Source organism: Epinephelus fuscoguttatus, linkage group LG17 (assembly GCF_011397635.1).
Source record: "Epinephelus fuscoguttatus linkage group LG17, E.fuscoguttatus.final_Chr_v1".
NCBI lineage: Eukaryota > Metazoa > Chordata > Actinopteri > Perciformes > Serranidae > Epinephelus > Epinephelus fuscoguttatus.
The window spans coordinates 42,149,710-42,169,855 of NC_064768.1; the positions used below are offsets into that span (position 1 = coordinate 42,149,710).

General features: G+C 38.2%; 2 protein-coding genes across 2 annotated transcripts in view; both read left to right on the forward strand.

Moving 5' to 3' along the window:
• The first annotated feature begins 762 nt into the window (after positions 1-762).
• LOC125904888 (glycosylated lysosomal membrane protein) lies at positions 763-17,983 on the forward strand. Its single transcript, XM_049602602.1, has 7 exons — positions 763-910; positions 8,634-8,798; positions 8,880-8,978; positions 16,564-16,728; positions 16,828-17,046; positions 17,202-17,470; positions 17,560-17,983. The coding sequence occupies exons 1-7, from the start codon at positions 794-796 to the stop codon at positions 17,732-17,734; spliced, it is 1,209 nt and encodes a 402-aa protein (XP_049458559.1). The 5' UTR covers positions 763-793; the 3' UTR covers positions 17,735-17,983.
• Positions 1,637-20,146, forward strand: part of LOC125904867 (uncharacterized) — a 40,793-nt gene continuing 22,283 nt past the window's right edge. Inside the window, exon 1 of the mRNA XM_049602562.1 lies at positions 1,637-5,756. Within this exon, the coding sequence (XP_049458519.1) occupies positions 2,577-4,532 (1,956 nt within the window). The 5' untranslated portion in view covers positions 1,637-2,576 and the 3' untranslated portion in view covers positions 4,533-5,756. The remainder of the gene's footprint in view (positions 5,757-20,146) is intronic.

Sequence of the window (20,146 nt, forward strand, 5' to 3'; positions counted from 1 at the left end):
TACAAGGTCTATAACTTTATTTACAAGGTCTATAACTTTATGAGATCTGTAACTTTGTTTATAAGGTCTATAACTTTATTTACAAGGTCTATAACTTTATGAGGTCTATAACTTTGTTTATAAGGTCTATAACTTTATTTACAAAGTCTATAACTTTATGAGGTCTGTAACTTTGTTTATAAGGTCTATAACTTTGAGGTCTAACTTTGTTTATGAGGTCTATAACTTTATTTACAAGGTCTATAACTTTATGAGGTCTATAACTGTTTTTGAGGTCTGTAACTTTATTTACAAGGTCTATAACTTTATGAGGTCTGTAACTTTATTTACAAGGTCTATAACTTTATGAGGTCTGTAACTTTATTTACAAGGTCTATAACTTTATGAGGTCTATAACTTTATTCACAAGGAATATAACAATTTATAAGGTCTGTAACTTTATGCCCCTCCTCTAAGTAAAAAAAAAGACGATTTGACGAGTCTCCCTCTTTTTTTTTTTTTTTTTGATTGTTTTTTCATTCAGAAATAACGAACAGTCCCTTAATGTGTCAGACACGAAACAGGAAGTATAATTATTTCTGGAAAAAAAAAATCTTCTTGCTGAGGGCACTTTTTTATTTATTTATGTTAATCTAAAATTTGTTTCGTCGTGTTTTATTCCGCTTCTTCGCTTTTATGTCGGGATTATTTAAAAAGTAAAAAAAAAACAAACGATAATAATAAAAAGCGGTCAGCTGACAGGAAGGACGGGGACCGGTCATATGACCCGCGGCGCCGCTTGGTCACAACAAAGATGGCGGCGGCGGCGGTGAAGAAGTGGAGCTACGGAGCTTCTGGACTCATATTATTGTTGTCTGTCTTCAGTTTGAGTCAAAGTGCGTCCAGCGGGGACACAACGTACCGGAGACAGGTGAGAACGCTTCGTGTAACGTGTCCATATTTAAAGGACAGAGCGCGAGGACACAGACACAGGGACCGGAAGTGAAACTTTATATTTCATCTCAGACAGAAAACAATTAACAGGTTATAATTTAAATTCTGGTTTTCGAAAAACTGTTGTTTTATTATTTTATTAATTTAAATTTAAAGTTTGAATCAGTAGTTTTAATCTAATTTTACCTGTGCTGTTCAGACTATTTTTATTTCATTTTATTTTTATTTTATAAACTTAAGTTATCATTTTTTTTTATTTTGCTTTTTCAAAAAATATTTTTTTGTCTCACTGTATTTTTTTGGTCTTGTTAAACTTGATGTACAGTAGTTTCAGAGGTGGAAGAAGTACTCAAATATTAGACAATGCATTTATATATGTAAAACAAAATGGCGACTATCTCTGTCAAGCCAGTATGCAGCTGACACAAAAGTGGACAAGGTCCAAAATCTGATCAGATTAAATGGTTAAAACTATAACTTTGTTATCTATCATTAATAATGTTTGTCGTAGGGCTGCAGCTATCTATTCTTTTAGTAATCGAGTATTCTATCAGTTATTCTGGTGATTAATCGAGTAATTAGATAAGAAATACTGTGTGTGTTTACTACATTACTTTAGCTTTATCTTTAAGACAATATATAAAAGAGAAAATAAGAAAAGTCTCTGAAATGAGAAAAATGAGCAAAACGTCAGTCACGCAAATGACCGATTTCATACGCACTCATGCTACGCCGCTATTTCTCATGCTGTCAGGAATAATCATTGTTGGGAAGTATGGGCCGTTCCATATAGACCTTACCGCTAGTAAGACTGTAGGAAAGACAGGAAGCTGTGCAAAATTACGCAGCGACACGTCATGACACGCCTCTTTGAGGAGGTTCTAACAGTAGCGGTCTCGTACAAACTCAGAGGACCACGAGTTTGGAAAGACTGAGGAAAGCAACGATGGCTGCGCCCTATATTTACCATAAGTGCCTCTACTCTTTACTATTATTTTTACTGTTTAGCAAATTTGAGTCTTCATGTGAATGACTCGTACACATTACAATGGATTATGTGAATTTTTTATGGTGTGCTGTTGTGCGTGGAATGTCATATGTGTTGTTTATCCGTTGGTGTTGGTGAAAGTAGCTAGCAGTGATGCTAATAATAAAGGCTCTGCTACTGCAATAGCGACGACTGCTTTCTTGGAGGCATCCATCTTTGTTTATTTTTAGGTCGTAAATGGTACAAATGTAAACGGGGATGCAAACCGCCAATTTAAGCAGGAAGTTACGACATTTTACGACATCATCTTGAATCTCACCGCTCGTAGCAACGTAAATGGATCACAGCACCAGCTCACTACAAGGTGCGACTTTACGAATGTAACAGCATTCTCAGTGCGTGGTAGTGACGTCACTACTTTCTGAGTCAAATATCTTTTCAGTAGTGAAGTTAATTGATTGAAAGAGTCGCACAGTAACGTCCATAAAAGTTACAAACTCTTTTTCCCAGGAAAACTCTGAAATGCAGCAAACTTCCTTCCTGTGGAAGTCTGGATAAAAGTAAGGATGTTAGAACTGAGGATCAGTGATGTGACTGACACCAGCGCCACACCGAGGCATGAGATGACAGAGTTGCTGTTGCAACTCATAATGTAATGATGGCTCATAATGTAATAACAGTTCATAATGTAATAACAGCTCATAATGTAATAACAGTTCATAATGTAAAAACAGCTCATAATGTAGTTACAGTTTATAATGTAATAACAGCTCATAATGTAATAACAGCTCATAATGTAATAACAGCTCATAATGTAGTTACAGTTCATAATGTAATAACAGCTCATAATGTAATAACAGTTCATAATGTAATAACAGTTCATAATGTAAAAACAGCTCATAATGTAGTTACAGTTTATAATGTAATAACAGCTCATAATGTAATAACAGCTCATAATGTAATAACAGCTCATAATGTAGTTACAGTTCATAATGTAATAACAGCTCATAATGTAATAACAGCTCATAATGTAGTTACAGTTCATAATGTAATAACAGTTCATAATGTAATAACAGCTCATAATGTAATAACAGTTCATAATGTAAAAACAGCTCATAATGTAGTTACAGTTTATAATGTAATAACAGCTCATAATGTAATAACAGCTCATAATGTAATAACAGCTCATAATGTAGTTACAGTTCATAATGTAATAACAGCTCATAATGTAGTTACAGTTCATAATGTAATAACAGCTCATAATGTAATAACAGTTCATAATGTAATAACAGCTCATAATGTAATAACAGTTCATAATGTAAAAACAGCTCATAATGTAGTTACAGTTTATAATGTAATAACAGCTCATAATGTAATAACAGCTCATAATTTAATAACAGTTCATAATGTAATAACAGCTCATAATGTAATAACAGTTCACAATGTAATAACAGCTCATAATGTAGTTACAGTTTATAATGTAATAACAGCTCATAATGTAATAACAGTTCATAATGTAATAAGAGTTTATAATGTAGTAACAGCTCAAAATGTAATAACAGCTCATAATGTAATAACAGCTCATAATGTAGTTACAGTTTATAATGTAATAACAGCTCATAATGTAGTTACAGTTTATAATGTAATAACAGCTCATAATGTAGTTACAGTTCATAATGTAGTTACAGTTTATAATGTAATAACAGCTCATAATGTAGTTACAGTTCATCATGTAATAACAGCTCATAATGTAATAACAGTTCATAATGTAATAACAGCTCATAATGTAATAACAGCTCATAATGTAGTTACAGTTTATAATGTAATAACAGCTCATAATGTAGTTACAGTTCATCATGTAATAACAGCTCATAATGTAATAACAGTTCATAATGTAATAACAGCTCATAATGTAATAACAGTTCATAATGTAATAAGAGTTTATAATGTAGTAACAGCTCAAAATGTAATAACAGTTCATAATGTAATAACAGTTCATAATGTAATAACAGCTCATAATGTAGTTACAGTTCATCATGTAATAACAGCTCATAATGTAGTTACAGTTCATGTAATAACAGCTCATAATGTAGTTACAGTTCATAATGTAGTAACAGCTCATAATGTAATAACAGTTCATAATGTAGTAACAGCTCAAAATGTAATAACAGTTCATCATGTAATAATAGCTCATAATGTAATAACAGCTCATAATGTAATAACAGTTCATAATGTAGTTACAGTTCATAATGTAATAACAGTTCATAATGTAATAACAGCTCATAATGTAATAACAGCTCATAATGTAATAACAGTTCATAATGTAGTAACAGTTCATAATGTAGTTACAGTTCATCATGTAATAACAGTTCATCATGTAATAACAGCTCATAATGTAATAACAGTTCATCATGTAATAACAGTTCATAATGTAGTTACAGTTCATAATGTAATAACAGTTCATAATGTAATAACAGCTCATAATGTAATTACAGTTCATCATGTAATATCAATCAATCAATCAATCAATTTTATTTATAAAGCCCAATATCACAAATCACAATTTGCCTCACAGGGCTTTACAGCATACGACATCCCTCTGTCCTTATGACCCTCACAGCTGATCAGGAAAAACTCCCTAAAAAACCCTTTAACGGGGAAAAAACGGTAGAAACCTCAGGAAGAGCAACTGAGGAGGGATCCCTCTTCCAGGACGGACAGACGTGCAATAGATGTCGTACAGAACAGATCAACATGATAAATTAACAGTAATCCACATGACACAATGAGAGAGAGAGAGAGAGAGAGAGAGAGAGAGAGAGATGCAGGTAATGACAGTAGCTTACAACAACATTATTGAAAGTAATAATATTATAGTTATAGTTCTGGCTACTGTGGTACAATATGTTGAAAGTATGTATTAATACCTGGCAGTATATATGTGTGACAATAGTCATATGTGTATAATAACAGTAGAAGTATGACTAATGATGGCAGCAGCAGCAGGAGGCATCTGGCAGGACCACGGCAGCAGCACAACCACACACGTCACGCTGTCCAGGCACCGCTGTGATATGAGTTAATCTGAGAGACAGTGGAGCACAAAGGCTCCGGAGAAGAAGCCGAGTTAGTGACATCCAGAATGGCCGAGTTAGCAAGATGCAGTAACAGGACATGAGAGAGAAGGAGAGAAGGTGCCCGGTGTATTATAGAGGGGTCCTCCGGCAGACTAGGCCTAAGTCAGCCTAACTAGGGGCTGGTACAGGGCAAGCCTGAGCCAGCCCTAACTATAAGCTTTATCAAAGAGGAAAGTCTTAAGTCTAGTCTTAAATGTGGAGACGGTGTCTGCCTCCCGGACCGTAACAGGAAGATGATTCCACAGGAGAGGAGCCTGATAGCTGAAGGCTCTGGCTCCTGATCTACTTTTGGAGACTTTAGGGACCACGAGTAACCCTGCGTTCTCAGAGCACAGTGTTCTGGTGGGATAATATGGCACTATGAGCTCTCTAAGATATGACGGAGCTTGACCATTTAGAGCTTTATAAGTTAACAGTAGGATTTTAAATTCAATTCTGGATTTTACAGGGAGCCAGTGCAGAGAAGCTAAAACAGGAGAGATATGATCGCGTTTCTTAGTTCCTGTTAGTACACGTGCTGCTGCATTCTGAATTAGCTGGAGAGTTTTTAAGGACTTACTAGAGCTACCTGAAAATAGAGAGTTACAGTAATCCAGCCTTGAGGTAACAAAACGTGGAACAATTTTTCTGCATCTTTTCGGGTCAGGATAGGCCTAATTTTCGCAATATTACGCAGATGAAAAAATGCAGTCCGTGAGGTTTGCTTTAAATGAGAATTAAAAGACAAATCTTGATCAAATATTACTCCGAGGTTTCTTACGGTAGTGGCAGGGGCCAGAGCAATGCCATCTAGAGAAACTATGTCATCAGATAAAGAGTCTCTGAGTTGTTTGGGGCCAAGAACAATAACTTCAGTTTTGTCTGAATTTAACATCAGGAAATTGGTGCTCATCCAAGTTTTTATGTCTTTAAGGCAGTTATGGAGTTTAGTTAATTGATTACTTTCTTCTGGCTCCATTGATAAATACAACTGAGTATCATCCGCATAACAATGGAAATTTATAGAGTGATTTCTAATGATGTTACCTAAAGGAAGCATATATAGAGTAAACAGGATTGGTCCGAGCACAGAACCTTGCGGAACTCCAAAATAAACTTTAGTACGTAAGGATGGTTCATTGCGAACGTCAACAAATTGAAAACGATCAGATAAATCCGCTCTGCACCGGCTACAGGGGACTGGCTAACTACCGCAATAACAGTGTAATAACAGCTCATAATGTAAGTACAGTTCATAATGTAATAACAGTTCATAATGTAATAACAGTTCATAATGTAGTTACAGTTCATAATGTAATAACAGTTCATAATGTAGTTACAGTTCATAATGTAATAACAGCTCATAATGTAATTACAGTTCATAATGTAATAACAGTTCATCATGTAATAACAGTTCATAATGTAGTTACAGTTCATAATGTAATAACAGCTCATAATGTAATAACAGCTCATAATGTAGTTACAGTTCATAATGTAATAACAGCTCATAATGTAATAACAGTTCATAATGTAGTTACAGTTCATAATGTAATAACAGTTCATCATGTAATAACAGTTCATAATGTAGTTACAGCTCATAATGTAATTACAGTTCATAATGTAATAACAGCTCATAATGTAGTTACAGTTCATAATGTAATAACAGTTCATAATGTAGTTACAGTTCATAATGTAATAACAGTTCATAATGTAATAACAGTTCATAATGTAGTTACAGTTCATAATGTAATAACAGTTCATAATGTAGTTACAGTTCATAATGTAATAACAGCTCATAATGTAGTTACAGTTCATAATGTAATAACAGTTCATCATGTAATAACAGTTCATAATGTAATAACAGTTCATAATGTAGTTACAGTTCATAATGTAATAACAGTTCATAATGTAGTTACAGTTCATAATGTAATAACAGCTCATAATGTAGTAACAGTTCATAATGTAATAACAGTTCATAATGTAATTACAGTTCATAATGTAATAACAGCTCATAATGTAGTTACAGTTCATAATGTAATAACAGCTCATAATGTAATTACAGTTCATAATGTAATAACAGCTCATAATGTAGTTACAGTTCATGTAATAACAGCTCATAATGTAGTTACAGTTCATAATGTAATAACAGCTCATAATGTAGTTACAGTTCATAATGTAATAACAGTTCATAATGTAATAACAGTTCATAATGTAGTAACAGTTCATAATGTGCATAACATCGATTATGAGCCATTTTTACATTATAAGTTGCTCGTCCCATATTGAAAAATAAAACGTAGCGTCCTTCACTGATTCAGTACGGGACGCAGTTTGTCCCGTATTTCTGTGGAAAGAGTTTAATGACACATATTGGAGAAATATTAAATCAAGAGGAGAATGTCACATAATGGCAGGTCTGTCACTCAGCGTCGCCATAGTATCGCTGCCATAGTTACGGAGACTCCACTCAGGACCACTGTTAGCCCGCTCACTGACCCGCCGCCTGACTGATAAAGTTATCTGAAGGTCCCTCTATGCCCAGATATTAAACTTATGGAGCTTATGGATTCATAAAGCCTCACGTGCACTTATATCTCAGTCATTGTGGAGCTGGGCGCACATGCACGAGCTTTGTTCACTCTAACACAGTGAGACACAAACGCCCTTCAATCAGTTTGCATATCGATATCTGTGCCCGCTCCAACGCTCAGTAGATCTGTCAGTTAAAACTACAGCAGAGAAGAAGAAGTGCAGTTTTACAGACTGTCTCACACCAACGTGGTTCTCCGACAGATCAGCCGTCATTACACACGACCATTACGCACAGCTGTGGCTATTAATACCGCCCGTGCCACTAATGCATCACATGTACCTGCAAACCATCGTGGCAGTGATATTTCAATCTTCACTGTAACACGTCAGACAGATTATTGCCGATTAATTTATAGCTCTACAGGGGAGGTAACGTAAGCGGCTTGTCTAACAGAAATAAACATTTACAAGAAACTCAGTGAGCTGTATGGTTGTACTGAATTGAACGAAACTTCAGGGCAAACCATTTTCCTAATCGAACTATTCGAGTTACTCGAGGAATTGTTTCAGCCCTAGTTTGTCGTTTGATACGGCAGTAGCTCCGTCCATAGGGACTTGGGTTGGGAACCGGAGGGTCGCTGGTTCAAGTCCCCACCCGGACCTAAATATGGAGACATGGACTGGTGGCTGGAGAGGTGTCAGTTGACCTCCTGGGTGGTGCTGAGGTGCCCTTGAGCAAGGCACCGAACCCCCCAACCGCATGGGGCGCCTGTCCATGAGCAGCCTCACTCTGAGATCTCTCCACTTAATACATGTAAAAAGCTCCTGTTTGTGCGTGTGTGTGTATGTATATGTATGAAAAGACTGAATTTTCCTCTTGGGGATTAATAATATAAATAAAAATGAAATTTAAAAAACATAAAGTTAGGACCCTCACAGCGGACACAATAACAAGACAAGTCGCTGTTAATTAGGAAGTACTCATTTGGGGACGCTGGGACTTAATTATTTTACTTGATTTTTGACGACTGACGGAGGTCTTCAGTTTTTCTTCTCTCCTTCAGTTGTCGGTACAGTTGAACCCCGGCGCCCCGGCGCCACCTCAGGGTTTCGACCTGCTGCACGTGAGAGCCGTTGGAGTCAACGACACGCTGCACTTCCTGTTGTGCAGCCTGGGGGCGCCAACACTGCTGCTCGTCCACACCAACACTTCTTCATCTACGGTGAAGGTCAGCACTCATCTTCGTCAGATGTTCACCTCTGATCCAGGATTGACGCCACTTTGATGATGTCATGTTTTTCTCTCTCAGGTGAACTGGAGTCAGTTTTCAGATCGTAATGTCAGCAGCAGCCTGAAGGTGGAGCCAGAAAGCAGCATCATCTACAGCACCGCCGTCGTCTTCAGCAGGGTCAGAAACTTCCACCTTAAATCTGCTAATGTCATTCAGTCCATCTTAAATCTGTTTACATCAGTCAGTCCACCTTCAAGGGATAGTGCACCCAAAAATGTAAATTCAGCCATTATCTACTCACCCATATGCCGAGGGAGGCTCAGGTGAAGTTTTAGAGTCCTCACATCACTTGCAGAGATCCAAGGGGAGAGGAGGTAGCAACACAACTCCACCTAATGGAGGCTGACGGCGCCCCAGATTCAAACGTCCAAAAACACATCATTGAAACCACAAAATATCTCCATACTGCTCGTCCGTAGTGATCCAAGTGTCCTGAAGCCCCGACATAAAAAGTTGTTTGGAAAAACCTCATTTGAACTCTGTTTTTAGCCTCATTGTAGCCTGTAGCTCTGACTGCCTCTCTGGGCACCGAGCTCACGTGTGCGCTTGTGTGAAACCGTGAGACATGGGCACCGCCTTCATGTGTGTTCACGTGCTTTCGCTGGTCTCATGCCAAGTGCACACATGTGAGCATGGTGTACAGAGAGGCTTATGTGTATAATAACAGTAGAAGTATGACTAATGATGGCGGCAGCACCAGGAGGCATCTGGCAGAACCACGGCAGCAGCACAACCACACACGTCACGCTGTCCAGGCACCGCTGTGATATGAGTTAATCTGAGAGACAGTGGAGCACAAAGGCTCCGGAGAAGAAGCCGAGTTAGTGACGAGAGAGAGAGAGACACAGATTTTAACCTAACTAAACACGGTGCGGTCAGCACAGACATTACAACTACATTAGTAAGAGTACACTAATAACAAGATGTGAAGTGCTTTGTGACTTTAATCCTACTCAAAAGAATAAATGAAAACTATAAAGGATGAGTTGGCTGATAACTGCCAACTGAAGAAGCAGCCAAGCCACCGTGCCTTTCAAAACAATGAATGCACGTTACTTATCGCTGATTATTATTAAAACAACAACAAAAACAGCTTATAGACAGACTGCGTGCTCTTACTTTCACATGCGGAAATGACGTCATCAGCTGGGTGATCACATGCTATCCAAAGATGGCCGAGTGATACGAGTGCATTTTCATTCGGGCTGGCGGAAAGTTTGTCTTGAAAATCCGTGTGTGTAAAAAGTAAATCCACACGCGTACCACCTGTCTCCCTGCTGCAAGGAACCTAGGAGTAATTTTTGACTGTGCCTTTAAATTTGACAAACAGATTAGTTCAGTAGTCAAATCAAGCTTCTTTCAATTAAGGCTACTTAGTAAGGCAAAGCCCTACCTCCCCCCACTTGATTTTGAGAGGGCAGTTCACGCTTTCATTACCTGTCGTCTGGACTATTGTAATTCTCTTTATGCTGGATTGGACCAGCAGTCACTGAAACGCCTGCAGGCTGTCCAGAATGCAGCAGCCAGACAGCTGACAGGAAAGAAAAGACGTGATCATATCACCCCAATACTGGCCTCCTTGCACTGGCTCCCTGTCCAGTTTAGAGTTCAATTTAAAATTTTATTATTTGTTTTTAAAAGCCTGAATGGCTTAGCTCCATCCTATCTATCTGAGCTTGTTCAGCTTCACACGACAGCCAGAGCACTGAGATCAAGCAACCAGCTGCTGCTGGCCTGTCCCAGAACTAAACTTAAAAACAAGGGTGACAGAGCCTTTTCCGTTGTGGCGCCAAATTTATGGAATACTTTACCATTCCATATAAGGGCAGCCCAAACTTTGGAACACTTTAAATCTCTTTTAAAAACCTACCTCTTTTAGCTTGCTTTCACCTCTAGTTGAGACAGATATGTCTTTTACAGCTTTTATTTGTATTTAACCTGTACTCTAGTGTTGATGTTTTATTGTCTAAGCCTATTGTTGATCTTATTGATAATTTTTGTGGTTTTTGCTATTCACTCACTCTTTGGATGAACTGTACAGCACTTTGGTCAACCGAGGTTGTTTTTAAATGTGCTATATAAATAAATTTTGACTTGACTTGACTTGACTTGACTTGACTTCACAAAGTCAAGTTCACAAATGCCTGTTTGAAAGTTGTAAATGTTAGGAAGATATATTCACAAATGCTTTTCATTTATTTGCAAATTAATTTAATGTATTCACAGATATTTTTTGTATTTGTGGAATGTGTTTTATATTTACAGATTACACATTTACACACAGATTGTCGATCTGTTCACACAACTAATTATGAAACGTGTGCACATCAAGAAATATTTGTAGATCACCCTCTGTGCATTTACAGGTATTAATGAGACAAATATAACTCCATAAGGATCTTCTATGAGTCTGTGGTGGCCAGTGCTATCCTCTATGCTGCTGTGTGCTGGGGCAGCAGGCTGAGGGTGGCGGACGCCAACAGACTCAACAAACTGATCCACAAGGCCAGTGACGTCGTGGGAACAGAGTGTGGCTCTCTGATGGTGGTGTCAGAGAGGAGGATGCTGTCTAAGCTACGAACTATCTTGGACAATGTCTCACACCCACTCCACCATGTGCTGGTCAGGCACAAGAGTACTTTCAGTGGGAGACTCATACCATCTGAACAACTCAAGATGGCTGACAGCATGAAGTGCTGAGCTACCTCGCGCACCAAACTTTCCTGTTTATGCCATACAACTCTGTCTGATCGGTGTTTAAATCAGCAACTCTCAAACTGGATTTACTTGTCGATGAACCCATTGAGGATCTAGAAGCCTTTATCGACGAGTTATTCTACGGTATGTCCAACAAGAAACCCGATCCCAAACGTACCAGGTCAGAGATGGGTTCAAGCGATATTGAGGATACAACTCTTCAGGACATTCAAAAGTCCTTAACATCCATCAAGGATCAATTACAGAAGCTTGACTTACTGGATAAGTTGGCAAAAGATGTTGAAGATCTAAAACAATCCGTCGAGTTTAACAACTGCTTGATTGAGATTTTAAAGGCTAACAACGCATCCCTCAGGTCTGAGATAAATACCTTGAAACGCCTGACAAATGATCTCCTTGATGATAACGCCAGGATGGCAAACGACATACTGGATTTACAGTGCAGAAGCATGAGGGATAATGTTATAATACATGGAATGCCTGAAGTTAAGGGGGAAACTTACCAGAAGACTGAGGAGCTTGTAATGAGCTTCTTAGTTGACAACCTGAGAATGAAGACGGAGGAAGCTACATCCATCCGTTTTCCCAGAGTCCATCGCCTCGGAAAACCCAACGTCAAACAGCGAAAGCCCCGTCCTATCTTGGCTAAAGTTTGTGACTCCAAGATGAAATCTGCCGTCATGTCCAAGGGTAAGGAGCTGAAAGGATCTCACTACTCCATCAGCGATCAGTTTCCACCAGAGATCCTCAGGAGACGAAGGCTGCTTTACCCAATTATGGCAGAGGCGAGGAAGAGTAAGAAAAACGCTCGTCTCACCGTCGACAAACTCCTCATTGATGGTAAGATCTTCAGGGACCCCAAGGTAACTTACTTTGTGGAGGCTCAGGCGAGGGAAACATCACGCCTGAAACTTAGGCTTGGATGCCGAGCCTCCTGCATGTTTTTCCTGTTCATGTTTTCAAACACTGGCACATGTCGATGACATTGTTGCGACCGTCGTCGCTATGACAACGCAGCAACGCTGCCTTCTGTACCACTGGTCTCTCAACTGTGTATCCAGACTCACCATGCCGAAATTATCTCATGCCTTACTAGTACTATTATTAATTTTTAGTTATTTCTCTCGGCCCTGCTTGGTGACTGTTGAACATTTGACATGGGAATTGCCTAGTGCTTTTTGATTTGTTCACTTTTTAGGCCCATTGATTGGTGTGCCCTGGCTCGTGATGGCTGTGACTGCTGGGCCTGTTTTTGTTCTTTGTGTGTTGTCTTTATTGTTGTCTGTTTTGTGTGTATGCATCTCATACATCTCTTCTATGAAATTAGTACAGTCATCTGCAACGTTTTCAGTTAGCCTGCAGCTAGAGACACAGCCTTTTTCTATTAGTGATGGTAACCTATTTCCACTAATTCCTGTCTTCAAAAATGGATCACTGTAAAGGTTTAAAAATGATACATCTTAACATCAGAAGTCTCTTGCCCAAAATTGACTTACTCCCTGCATGGGTGGTGCAGCAAAATCCATACATTATAACGATATCTGAAACATGGCTCAGCAACAGAATTCAAGACAGTAAAATTAAAATTGCAAATTATGTATTGTATAGATCCGATAGGGGCTCCAGAGGCGGTGGCTTGGTTACATATGTTTCATCTAACTTAGTGTCTGAGTTCATTCTACCTGTAACTGAACCATTATACTTCGAAAGCCTATTTGTTAAAATTAGTCTTCATCAAAACAAATATCTAACCATTGGAAATGTCTATAGACCCCCCTCTGTCCCCGTTGAGTCTTCCACCTGTTTAATTTCCACCATAAATTCTATTACCTGCAAAAATGAAATGATCATCTTAGGGGATTTTAATAAAAACTGGTTAGACAGGTCCTCTGCTAAAGACAGAAATAATTTTGAGAGTCTGCATATGACACAACTTATTAATGAACCTACCCGTAGCACTCCATCAACTCAGACCTTACTTGATTGGATCCTTTTCACGCACCCAGACAGATGTAATGCTGGTGTACTACCTGACTGCTTCAGTGACCACTCCATAATATTCTGTGTTTGGAAAATAAAAACTCCAAAACTGCCACCTAAACTAATTAAAATTAGACAAGATAAGAAACTTGACACAAAACAATTTATTAATGATCTATTAGGTATTAACTGGGATTGATATCAGCTGATCCCCAATGCTCAGGATGCTTGGGACTTTTTACACTCAGAGCTTACAAATGTCAGAGATATACATGCTCCCTGGAAAATATCTAAGGTCAAAGGAAGAGACCTACCTTGGATTAATCGTGATCTTATTAGTCTTTTTCGTCAGAGAGATAAGGCGTTTCTTAAAGGCCTATAGGCATTTAAGAAATCTCTCCAAGACCTTAACCCGCAATGCAAAATCTGATTATTATAGGAGCTCGATCTCTAATAATTTCAAAGACCCTAAAAGGTTTTGGAGCAATATTAAAACAATTTTAATACAAATAATAAACATCATATTAACCAAATTAGAGATGGTAACACTATTATCCATGACTCTTGTGCTATTGCCCAGGTCTTCAGTCGGCATTTCTCCTCTGTTCTCTCTGGTCATATTCCTGATGAATCTCATTACAACCACTGTCGTAATGAACTCTCTCGGCATATTAGTTTTTCCTTGAAGAAAATTACATCTACAGATGTCCTATCTGCTATGAAAGAGCTAAATTCAAGCAGTGGCGCTGGTCTTGATGGGATTGAAGCCAGATATATTAAACTTGCTTCTCAGGTGCTTATGTTCCCACTCGCTGACCTTTTCAATCTGTCCTTATCTACCTGTGAGGTACCAGCTATCTGGAAGCAGCCACGCGTCACTTCTCTCTTAAAGGCGGCGACAATCTCGATCCAAATAACTATAGACCCATATCCATCATCTGCTCTACTGTCAAAGTCTTTGAGAAAATCATTTTTAACCAGTTATTCCAACATCTTAAGACTAATAATATCCTATCCCCTTTTCAATCTGGTTTTCGACCCAATCATTCAACTTCTACTGCCGGTAATCTCACAGGTGCCATCTTTCTCGATCTTACAAAAGCTTTGATTTAGTTGATCATTATTTACTTCTTGACAAGTTGTATGCTGTGGGGTTATCCAAAAATGCATTATTATGGTTTAACTCTTACCTTCACAATAGAAAGCAGTGTGTTGTTCTTCAAGGTCATAAATCTGAATTTTATGTTCAGCAAAGAGGTGTCCCCCAAGGTTCGACCCTGGGTCCACTTCTGTTTTCCATTTTTATTAACGATCTTCCGGCAGTCTGCTCCTGCTCCTCTCTTCAATTATATGCAGACGACACAGTCATCTATAGCTCCAAACCCAACCTTCCACAAATTCATACAGCTCTTCAATCTGACTTCAATACTGTACAGGACTGGCTCCTGTCTAATAAATTATTATTAAATAAAGCCAAATCTTTTACTATGGTTTTTGGCACAAAACAGAACATTACAGTAAAATCCAACAATTTAAGCATAATATGAAAAGATGGCTCATCTCTGCATAAAGTTGATAAATCTAAATACCTAGGTCTGTGGCTGGATTGCGAGTTATCATTCAGAATACATATTGATTCTGTTCTTCATAAAGTGAACTATGGAATTAGTGTTCTGTATCATTCTAGGAACTGTTTCACCCTCAACATCCGAAAGAAACTAGCCTCTGAACTCATTCTTCCTTTTTTTGATTATGCTGATGTTGTGTACATGAATGCCTCCAAGACTAATCTCCTGCCTCTTAATACAGCCTATAATAAGCTTTGTAGATTTGTTCTTGGTTGTCCCTTCACCACTCATCACTGTTCCATGTATAGTTCACTTAACTGGTCATCACTTGAAACAAGAAGACATAGTCACTGGTTTCAACTGATTTTTAAAGGCATACATTTTGACTAGCCACATTAACTAAAACAATATCTAGTCCAGTATTCATCAAGATATCAACTTAGACTTTCAGCACAATTGGAAAGAGAGCTTTTAGGTTTATGGCCCCATCACACTGGAATAACTTACCACCACATATTTGTTCCCTGACATCCTTTCACATGTTCAAAAGCAGTTTGTCTTCTTATTTTAAGTTGAACTGCACATGCCTCAGGTGATGTATATTATTTATTTCTTTTTATTTATTTATTTATTTTTTTAAATAATCTCTGTTTTACATTTTACGATTCATTATCTTGGAAATGTAATGGCATTCCACTTGCTTTGCTTTTTTTCTCTCTCTTTCTCTTTTCTTAGGCTACTCTATTATAGTTATCTGTGCACTTATTTCTCCAATGTGCTATTGTGACTTGTTTTACTTGTTGTATGTTACCTGTATTGTTGGGTGTTATCCTTGTATTGCCCTGTAACTGGCCTGTTTTGGGCGCTTATTTGTGAAATGTTTCTTGTATTGTTTTGTAATTTCATTTGTTTTTCATTGTTGCATCGGACCTCCTTGAAAACGAGATGATGCATCTCAAGGGGTTTATCCTTAATAAACTTTGAACAACAAATGTACCACTGAGCGCCACAGGAAATCATTCCTGCCATCAAACTGTACAACTCCTCCCTCTGAGTGGCCCTGAGACTTTTTCACACACTGTCAACATGTGCAATAATTTAATTTAACTTGTGCAATAACTCCATTTCACCCTGACTGTATATATTCTGTGTATTAGCTATTTAGGATCTTGTTTAGGTTATAGTATATATATTTATTTATTTATTTATTTATTTTTTGTTAATAATCTTGTTACATTTCATAGATTCTCACTTATCTTTCTGCTCTTGTAAGGAGCACCTGTGACGCAAGCAATTTCCCGTCGGGAATCAACAAAGTATTTCTGATTCTGATTCTGATAACTCGTTCTGTGATGCAGGTAATGTGTGTATATTTTATTCTGGAGGAAATTCAGACTCTTACTTTGAAAACAAACTGCTTCTTGTTGCTTCCTCAGCTGTTGGAGTACGATGATGTCAACAACACCGCTGACCCGACCTCTGACCTTTTCCCTCCGTATGAGCTGCAGAACTTCACCTGGTCTCCTCTCAACCTGTCGGGTCCGACCGCTGTGCTCTGTGGAGCCGCCACCGCCTTCACCGCTGGATCGCTCTGCCTGCAGGTCAGTCACCGCTCCATTGCCATGGTGACGCCAGGGTCACCCTACTGTTTACGTTTATTATTCAACGTTAATTTCTTCTTCTTTGTTTTTGTTTTCCAGCTGTCGGTGTTTGAGTCAGATGGGCGTGGTCAGTCATGGCCTCGCCTCCTCCACACAGCTAACTCCTCCCAGTTGTGGGTGTGGCTTGATGGCGTGTTGCCACGAGCGAGTCATTCCAGGTTCCTGTTGGAGCTGCAGGCGGTGGGCGGGGCTTATCCTCCAAGCAGAGTGGAGGTTCATCAATCGATTGATGATGAGTTCACACCGTCAATATTCAAGGTCAATATTCTCCACCTGTTAAACATGGTGACCTTTGACCTCCCCACCTGTTGACCATGGTGAACTTTGGCCTTGACCTTTGACCTCTCCACCTGTTGACCGTGGTGACCTTTGACCTCTCCACCTCTTAACCATGGTGATCTTTGCCCTCTCAGGTGTCTCAGTGGGTGTCCTCAGTGAACAGCAGCTCAGAAGTTCTGGGGTTCCTTCAGTGGAAGCCAGTAGCGTACCGGCGGCCCCACCCGGCTCTGGAGGACGCCACGCCTTGCCGTCACTCTGACCCGCGGCCTCAGAGCAGCGAGGGGACGGCGGCAGCGTCCGGTCTGATCCGAGCGTTCTACACGGAACCACAAACGTTCGGACTCAACATGAGCTTCGGCCTCGCAGGAGACCCGTTCTACAACAGCACCAACTTCCTGCGCTGGTCCGAGTTTATTTTATCATAACAATTTTATTCGTACAAATTTTGATGATCATAATGAATGTTTCTTCTTTGTGCGTTTCCTCCTGCAGGACGGTGTTGGTCGGCACCGGCTCTCCTCCTGTCGACTCCTTCTCCCCGATGGTTCTTGCCATTATGGCAGCCGGTCTGGGAACTCCCATGATCCTCCTGCTGGTGGGCGGAGTCTTCGTCTGCATCCGAAAGAGGTTGACGGCCTCTGCGACAGCCTATGAGCCGATCAACTGATGGTTGCGGCAGGTGAAAAGATGACAGAGACGTTTTTAAAAACTCACTGTGTGGACATATGGACGGGTGACACCACAGTCCAGCCAGCCAATCAGGACACAGGATAATTGTTTTAACCTTTTGATCTCTTCCTATTTTTAACAGGACGTCCGTCAGAAATTTGTTTGATGTTTTTTAAATAAAAATTAGAACTGATGATCTTAAATGTGGATATGATGGTTTTTTATTGTCAATAAATCTCCAGTCTCACTTCTTGTCTGTGTCTCTTGTCTCCTTTGAAGATGTTTTAGCAGGAGTGAAATATTTGTGTCGAGTTTCAGAAACACGAAGTTGGTAGAAGGACTGACTTTGGAAACAGGAAGTGCATCTTTAACCTGTTTGACAAACAGGAAGTGAAATCAGTGAATTCAGTAAGTGCAGGTACAGTGAGATCTCTGAATAAAAACAGGATGTCAAAAAAGTTGTTTGTTTTTCTGACGTGAACACATCTTTTGACATACTCATGACTTTTTCCACATGACGTTTTGCGTCGACTTATTTCGACATACTCTGACATTTTCGACATACATATTAACGTTTTTCGACATACTATCCAATGACGTTTTTTGAGATACGATGATTTTTCCACGTAATGTACTGACATTTTCCGACATTTTATACTAACTTTTTTCGACATACTGCACTGTGAAGTTATTTGACTGTAGTGACTTTTTTTGACAAACTATATTATGACTTTCAACATAATTTTCTATGCCGTTTTTTACTTTTTTCGACATGTTTTTCGACATACCGTATTATGACTTTTTCAACATACTGTACTATGAAGTTTTTTGACATCTATTATAACGTTTTTTGACATTCTGTATTATGACATTTTTTGATGTACTGTCGTGACTTTTTTGACATAATGTACTATGACGTTTTTCGACGTACTGCCTTATTACTATTTGTCGACATAAGACGATTTTCAACATACTGTATTATGACATTTTTCGACATATTTTACGACTTTTTTCAACATACTGTGTTAAGACTTTTTTCAACGTACTGTGTTTTGGCTTTTTACGACATAATATACTATACTATTACGTTTTTCGACATACTGTACTATGACATTTTTTGACAAACAAACTTATGACTTTTTCAACATAATATACTATGACGTTTTTTGACGTACTGTCTTATTACTTTTTTTGACATAAGACGTTTTTCGACATGCTGTATTATCACTTTTTTTGACATACTATACTGACATTTTTGACATACGGTATTATGACATTTTTCGACATGACTTTTTCTGACATACTATACTGTTATGTTTTTCAACATACTATATTATGACATTTTCCGACAAACTATACTGACGTTTTTCAACATTCTTCATTATGACATTTTTCGACAAACTATACTATCACCTTTTTCGACATACTGTACTGGTGTTATTCGACATACTGTATTATGACGTTTTTCGACATATTATACTATTTCGTTTTTCGAAATACTGTCTCATTACTTTTTCTGCATTATGACCATTTTGCGACACTAGTATGACGTTTTTCAACATACTGAATTATGACTTTTTTGACATACTATACTATTATGTCTTTTGACATGCTGTCTTATTACTTTTTCCGACATGTAACCTTTTTACGACACTAATATAACGTTTTTCGACATGCTGTATTATGACGTTTCTTGACATGGATTATGACTGTTTTCGACATTCTGTACTATGAAATTTCTTGATGTACTGTTGTGACTTTTTGACATAATATGCTATGACATTTTTCGACGTACTGTCTTATTACTTTTTTCGACATAAGACGTTTTTCAGCATACTGTGTTATGACTTTTTTCGACATTTTTATGACTTTTTTCGACACACTGTGTTAAGACTTTTTCGACATACTGTATTATGGCTTTTTACGACATGCTTATACTGATGGTTTTTTTTTTTATGAGATTTTTGGACAAACTGTATTATGACTATTTCGATATCCTATACTATGACGTTTTTTGATAAACTACTATGGCGTTTTTCGTCATAGTGTTTTATGACTTTTTTCGACATACTATACTATGACGTTTTTCGACATACTATACTATGAAGGTTTTGGACATACTTTATTAAGACTTTTTCCAACATGCTATACTATGACATTTTTCAACATACGATACTATGATGTTTTTCAAAATGCTGTATTATGACTTTTTTCAACATACGATACTATGACGTTTTTCGATATGCTGTATTATGACTTTTTCGACATACTATACTATGACATTTTTGGACATTATATTACGACGTTTTTCGACATGCCATACTATAACTTTTTTGGACATACTTTACGATGACGTTTTTGAACATGCTGTATTATGACTTTTTTGACATACTATACTGTGACGTTTTTG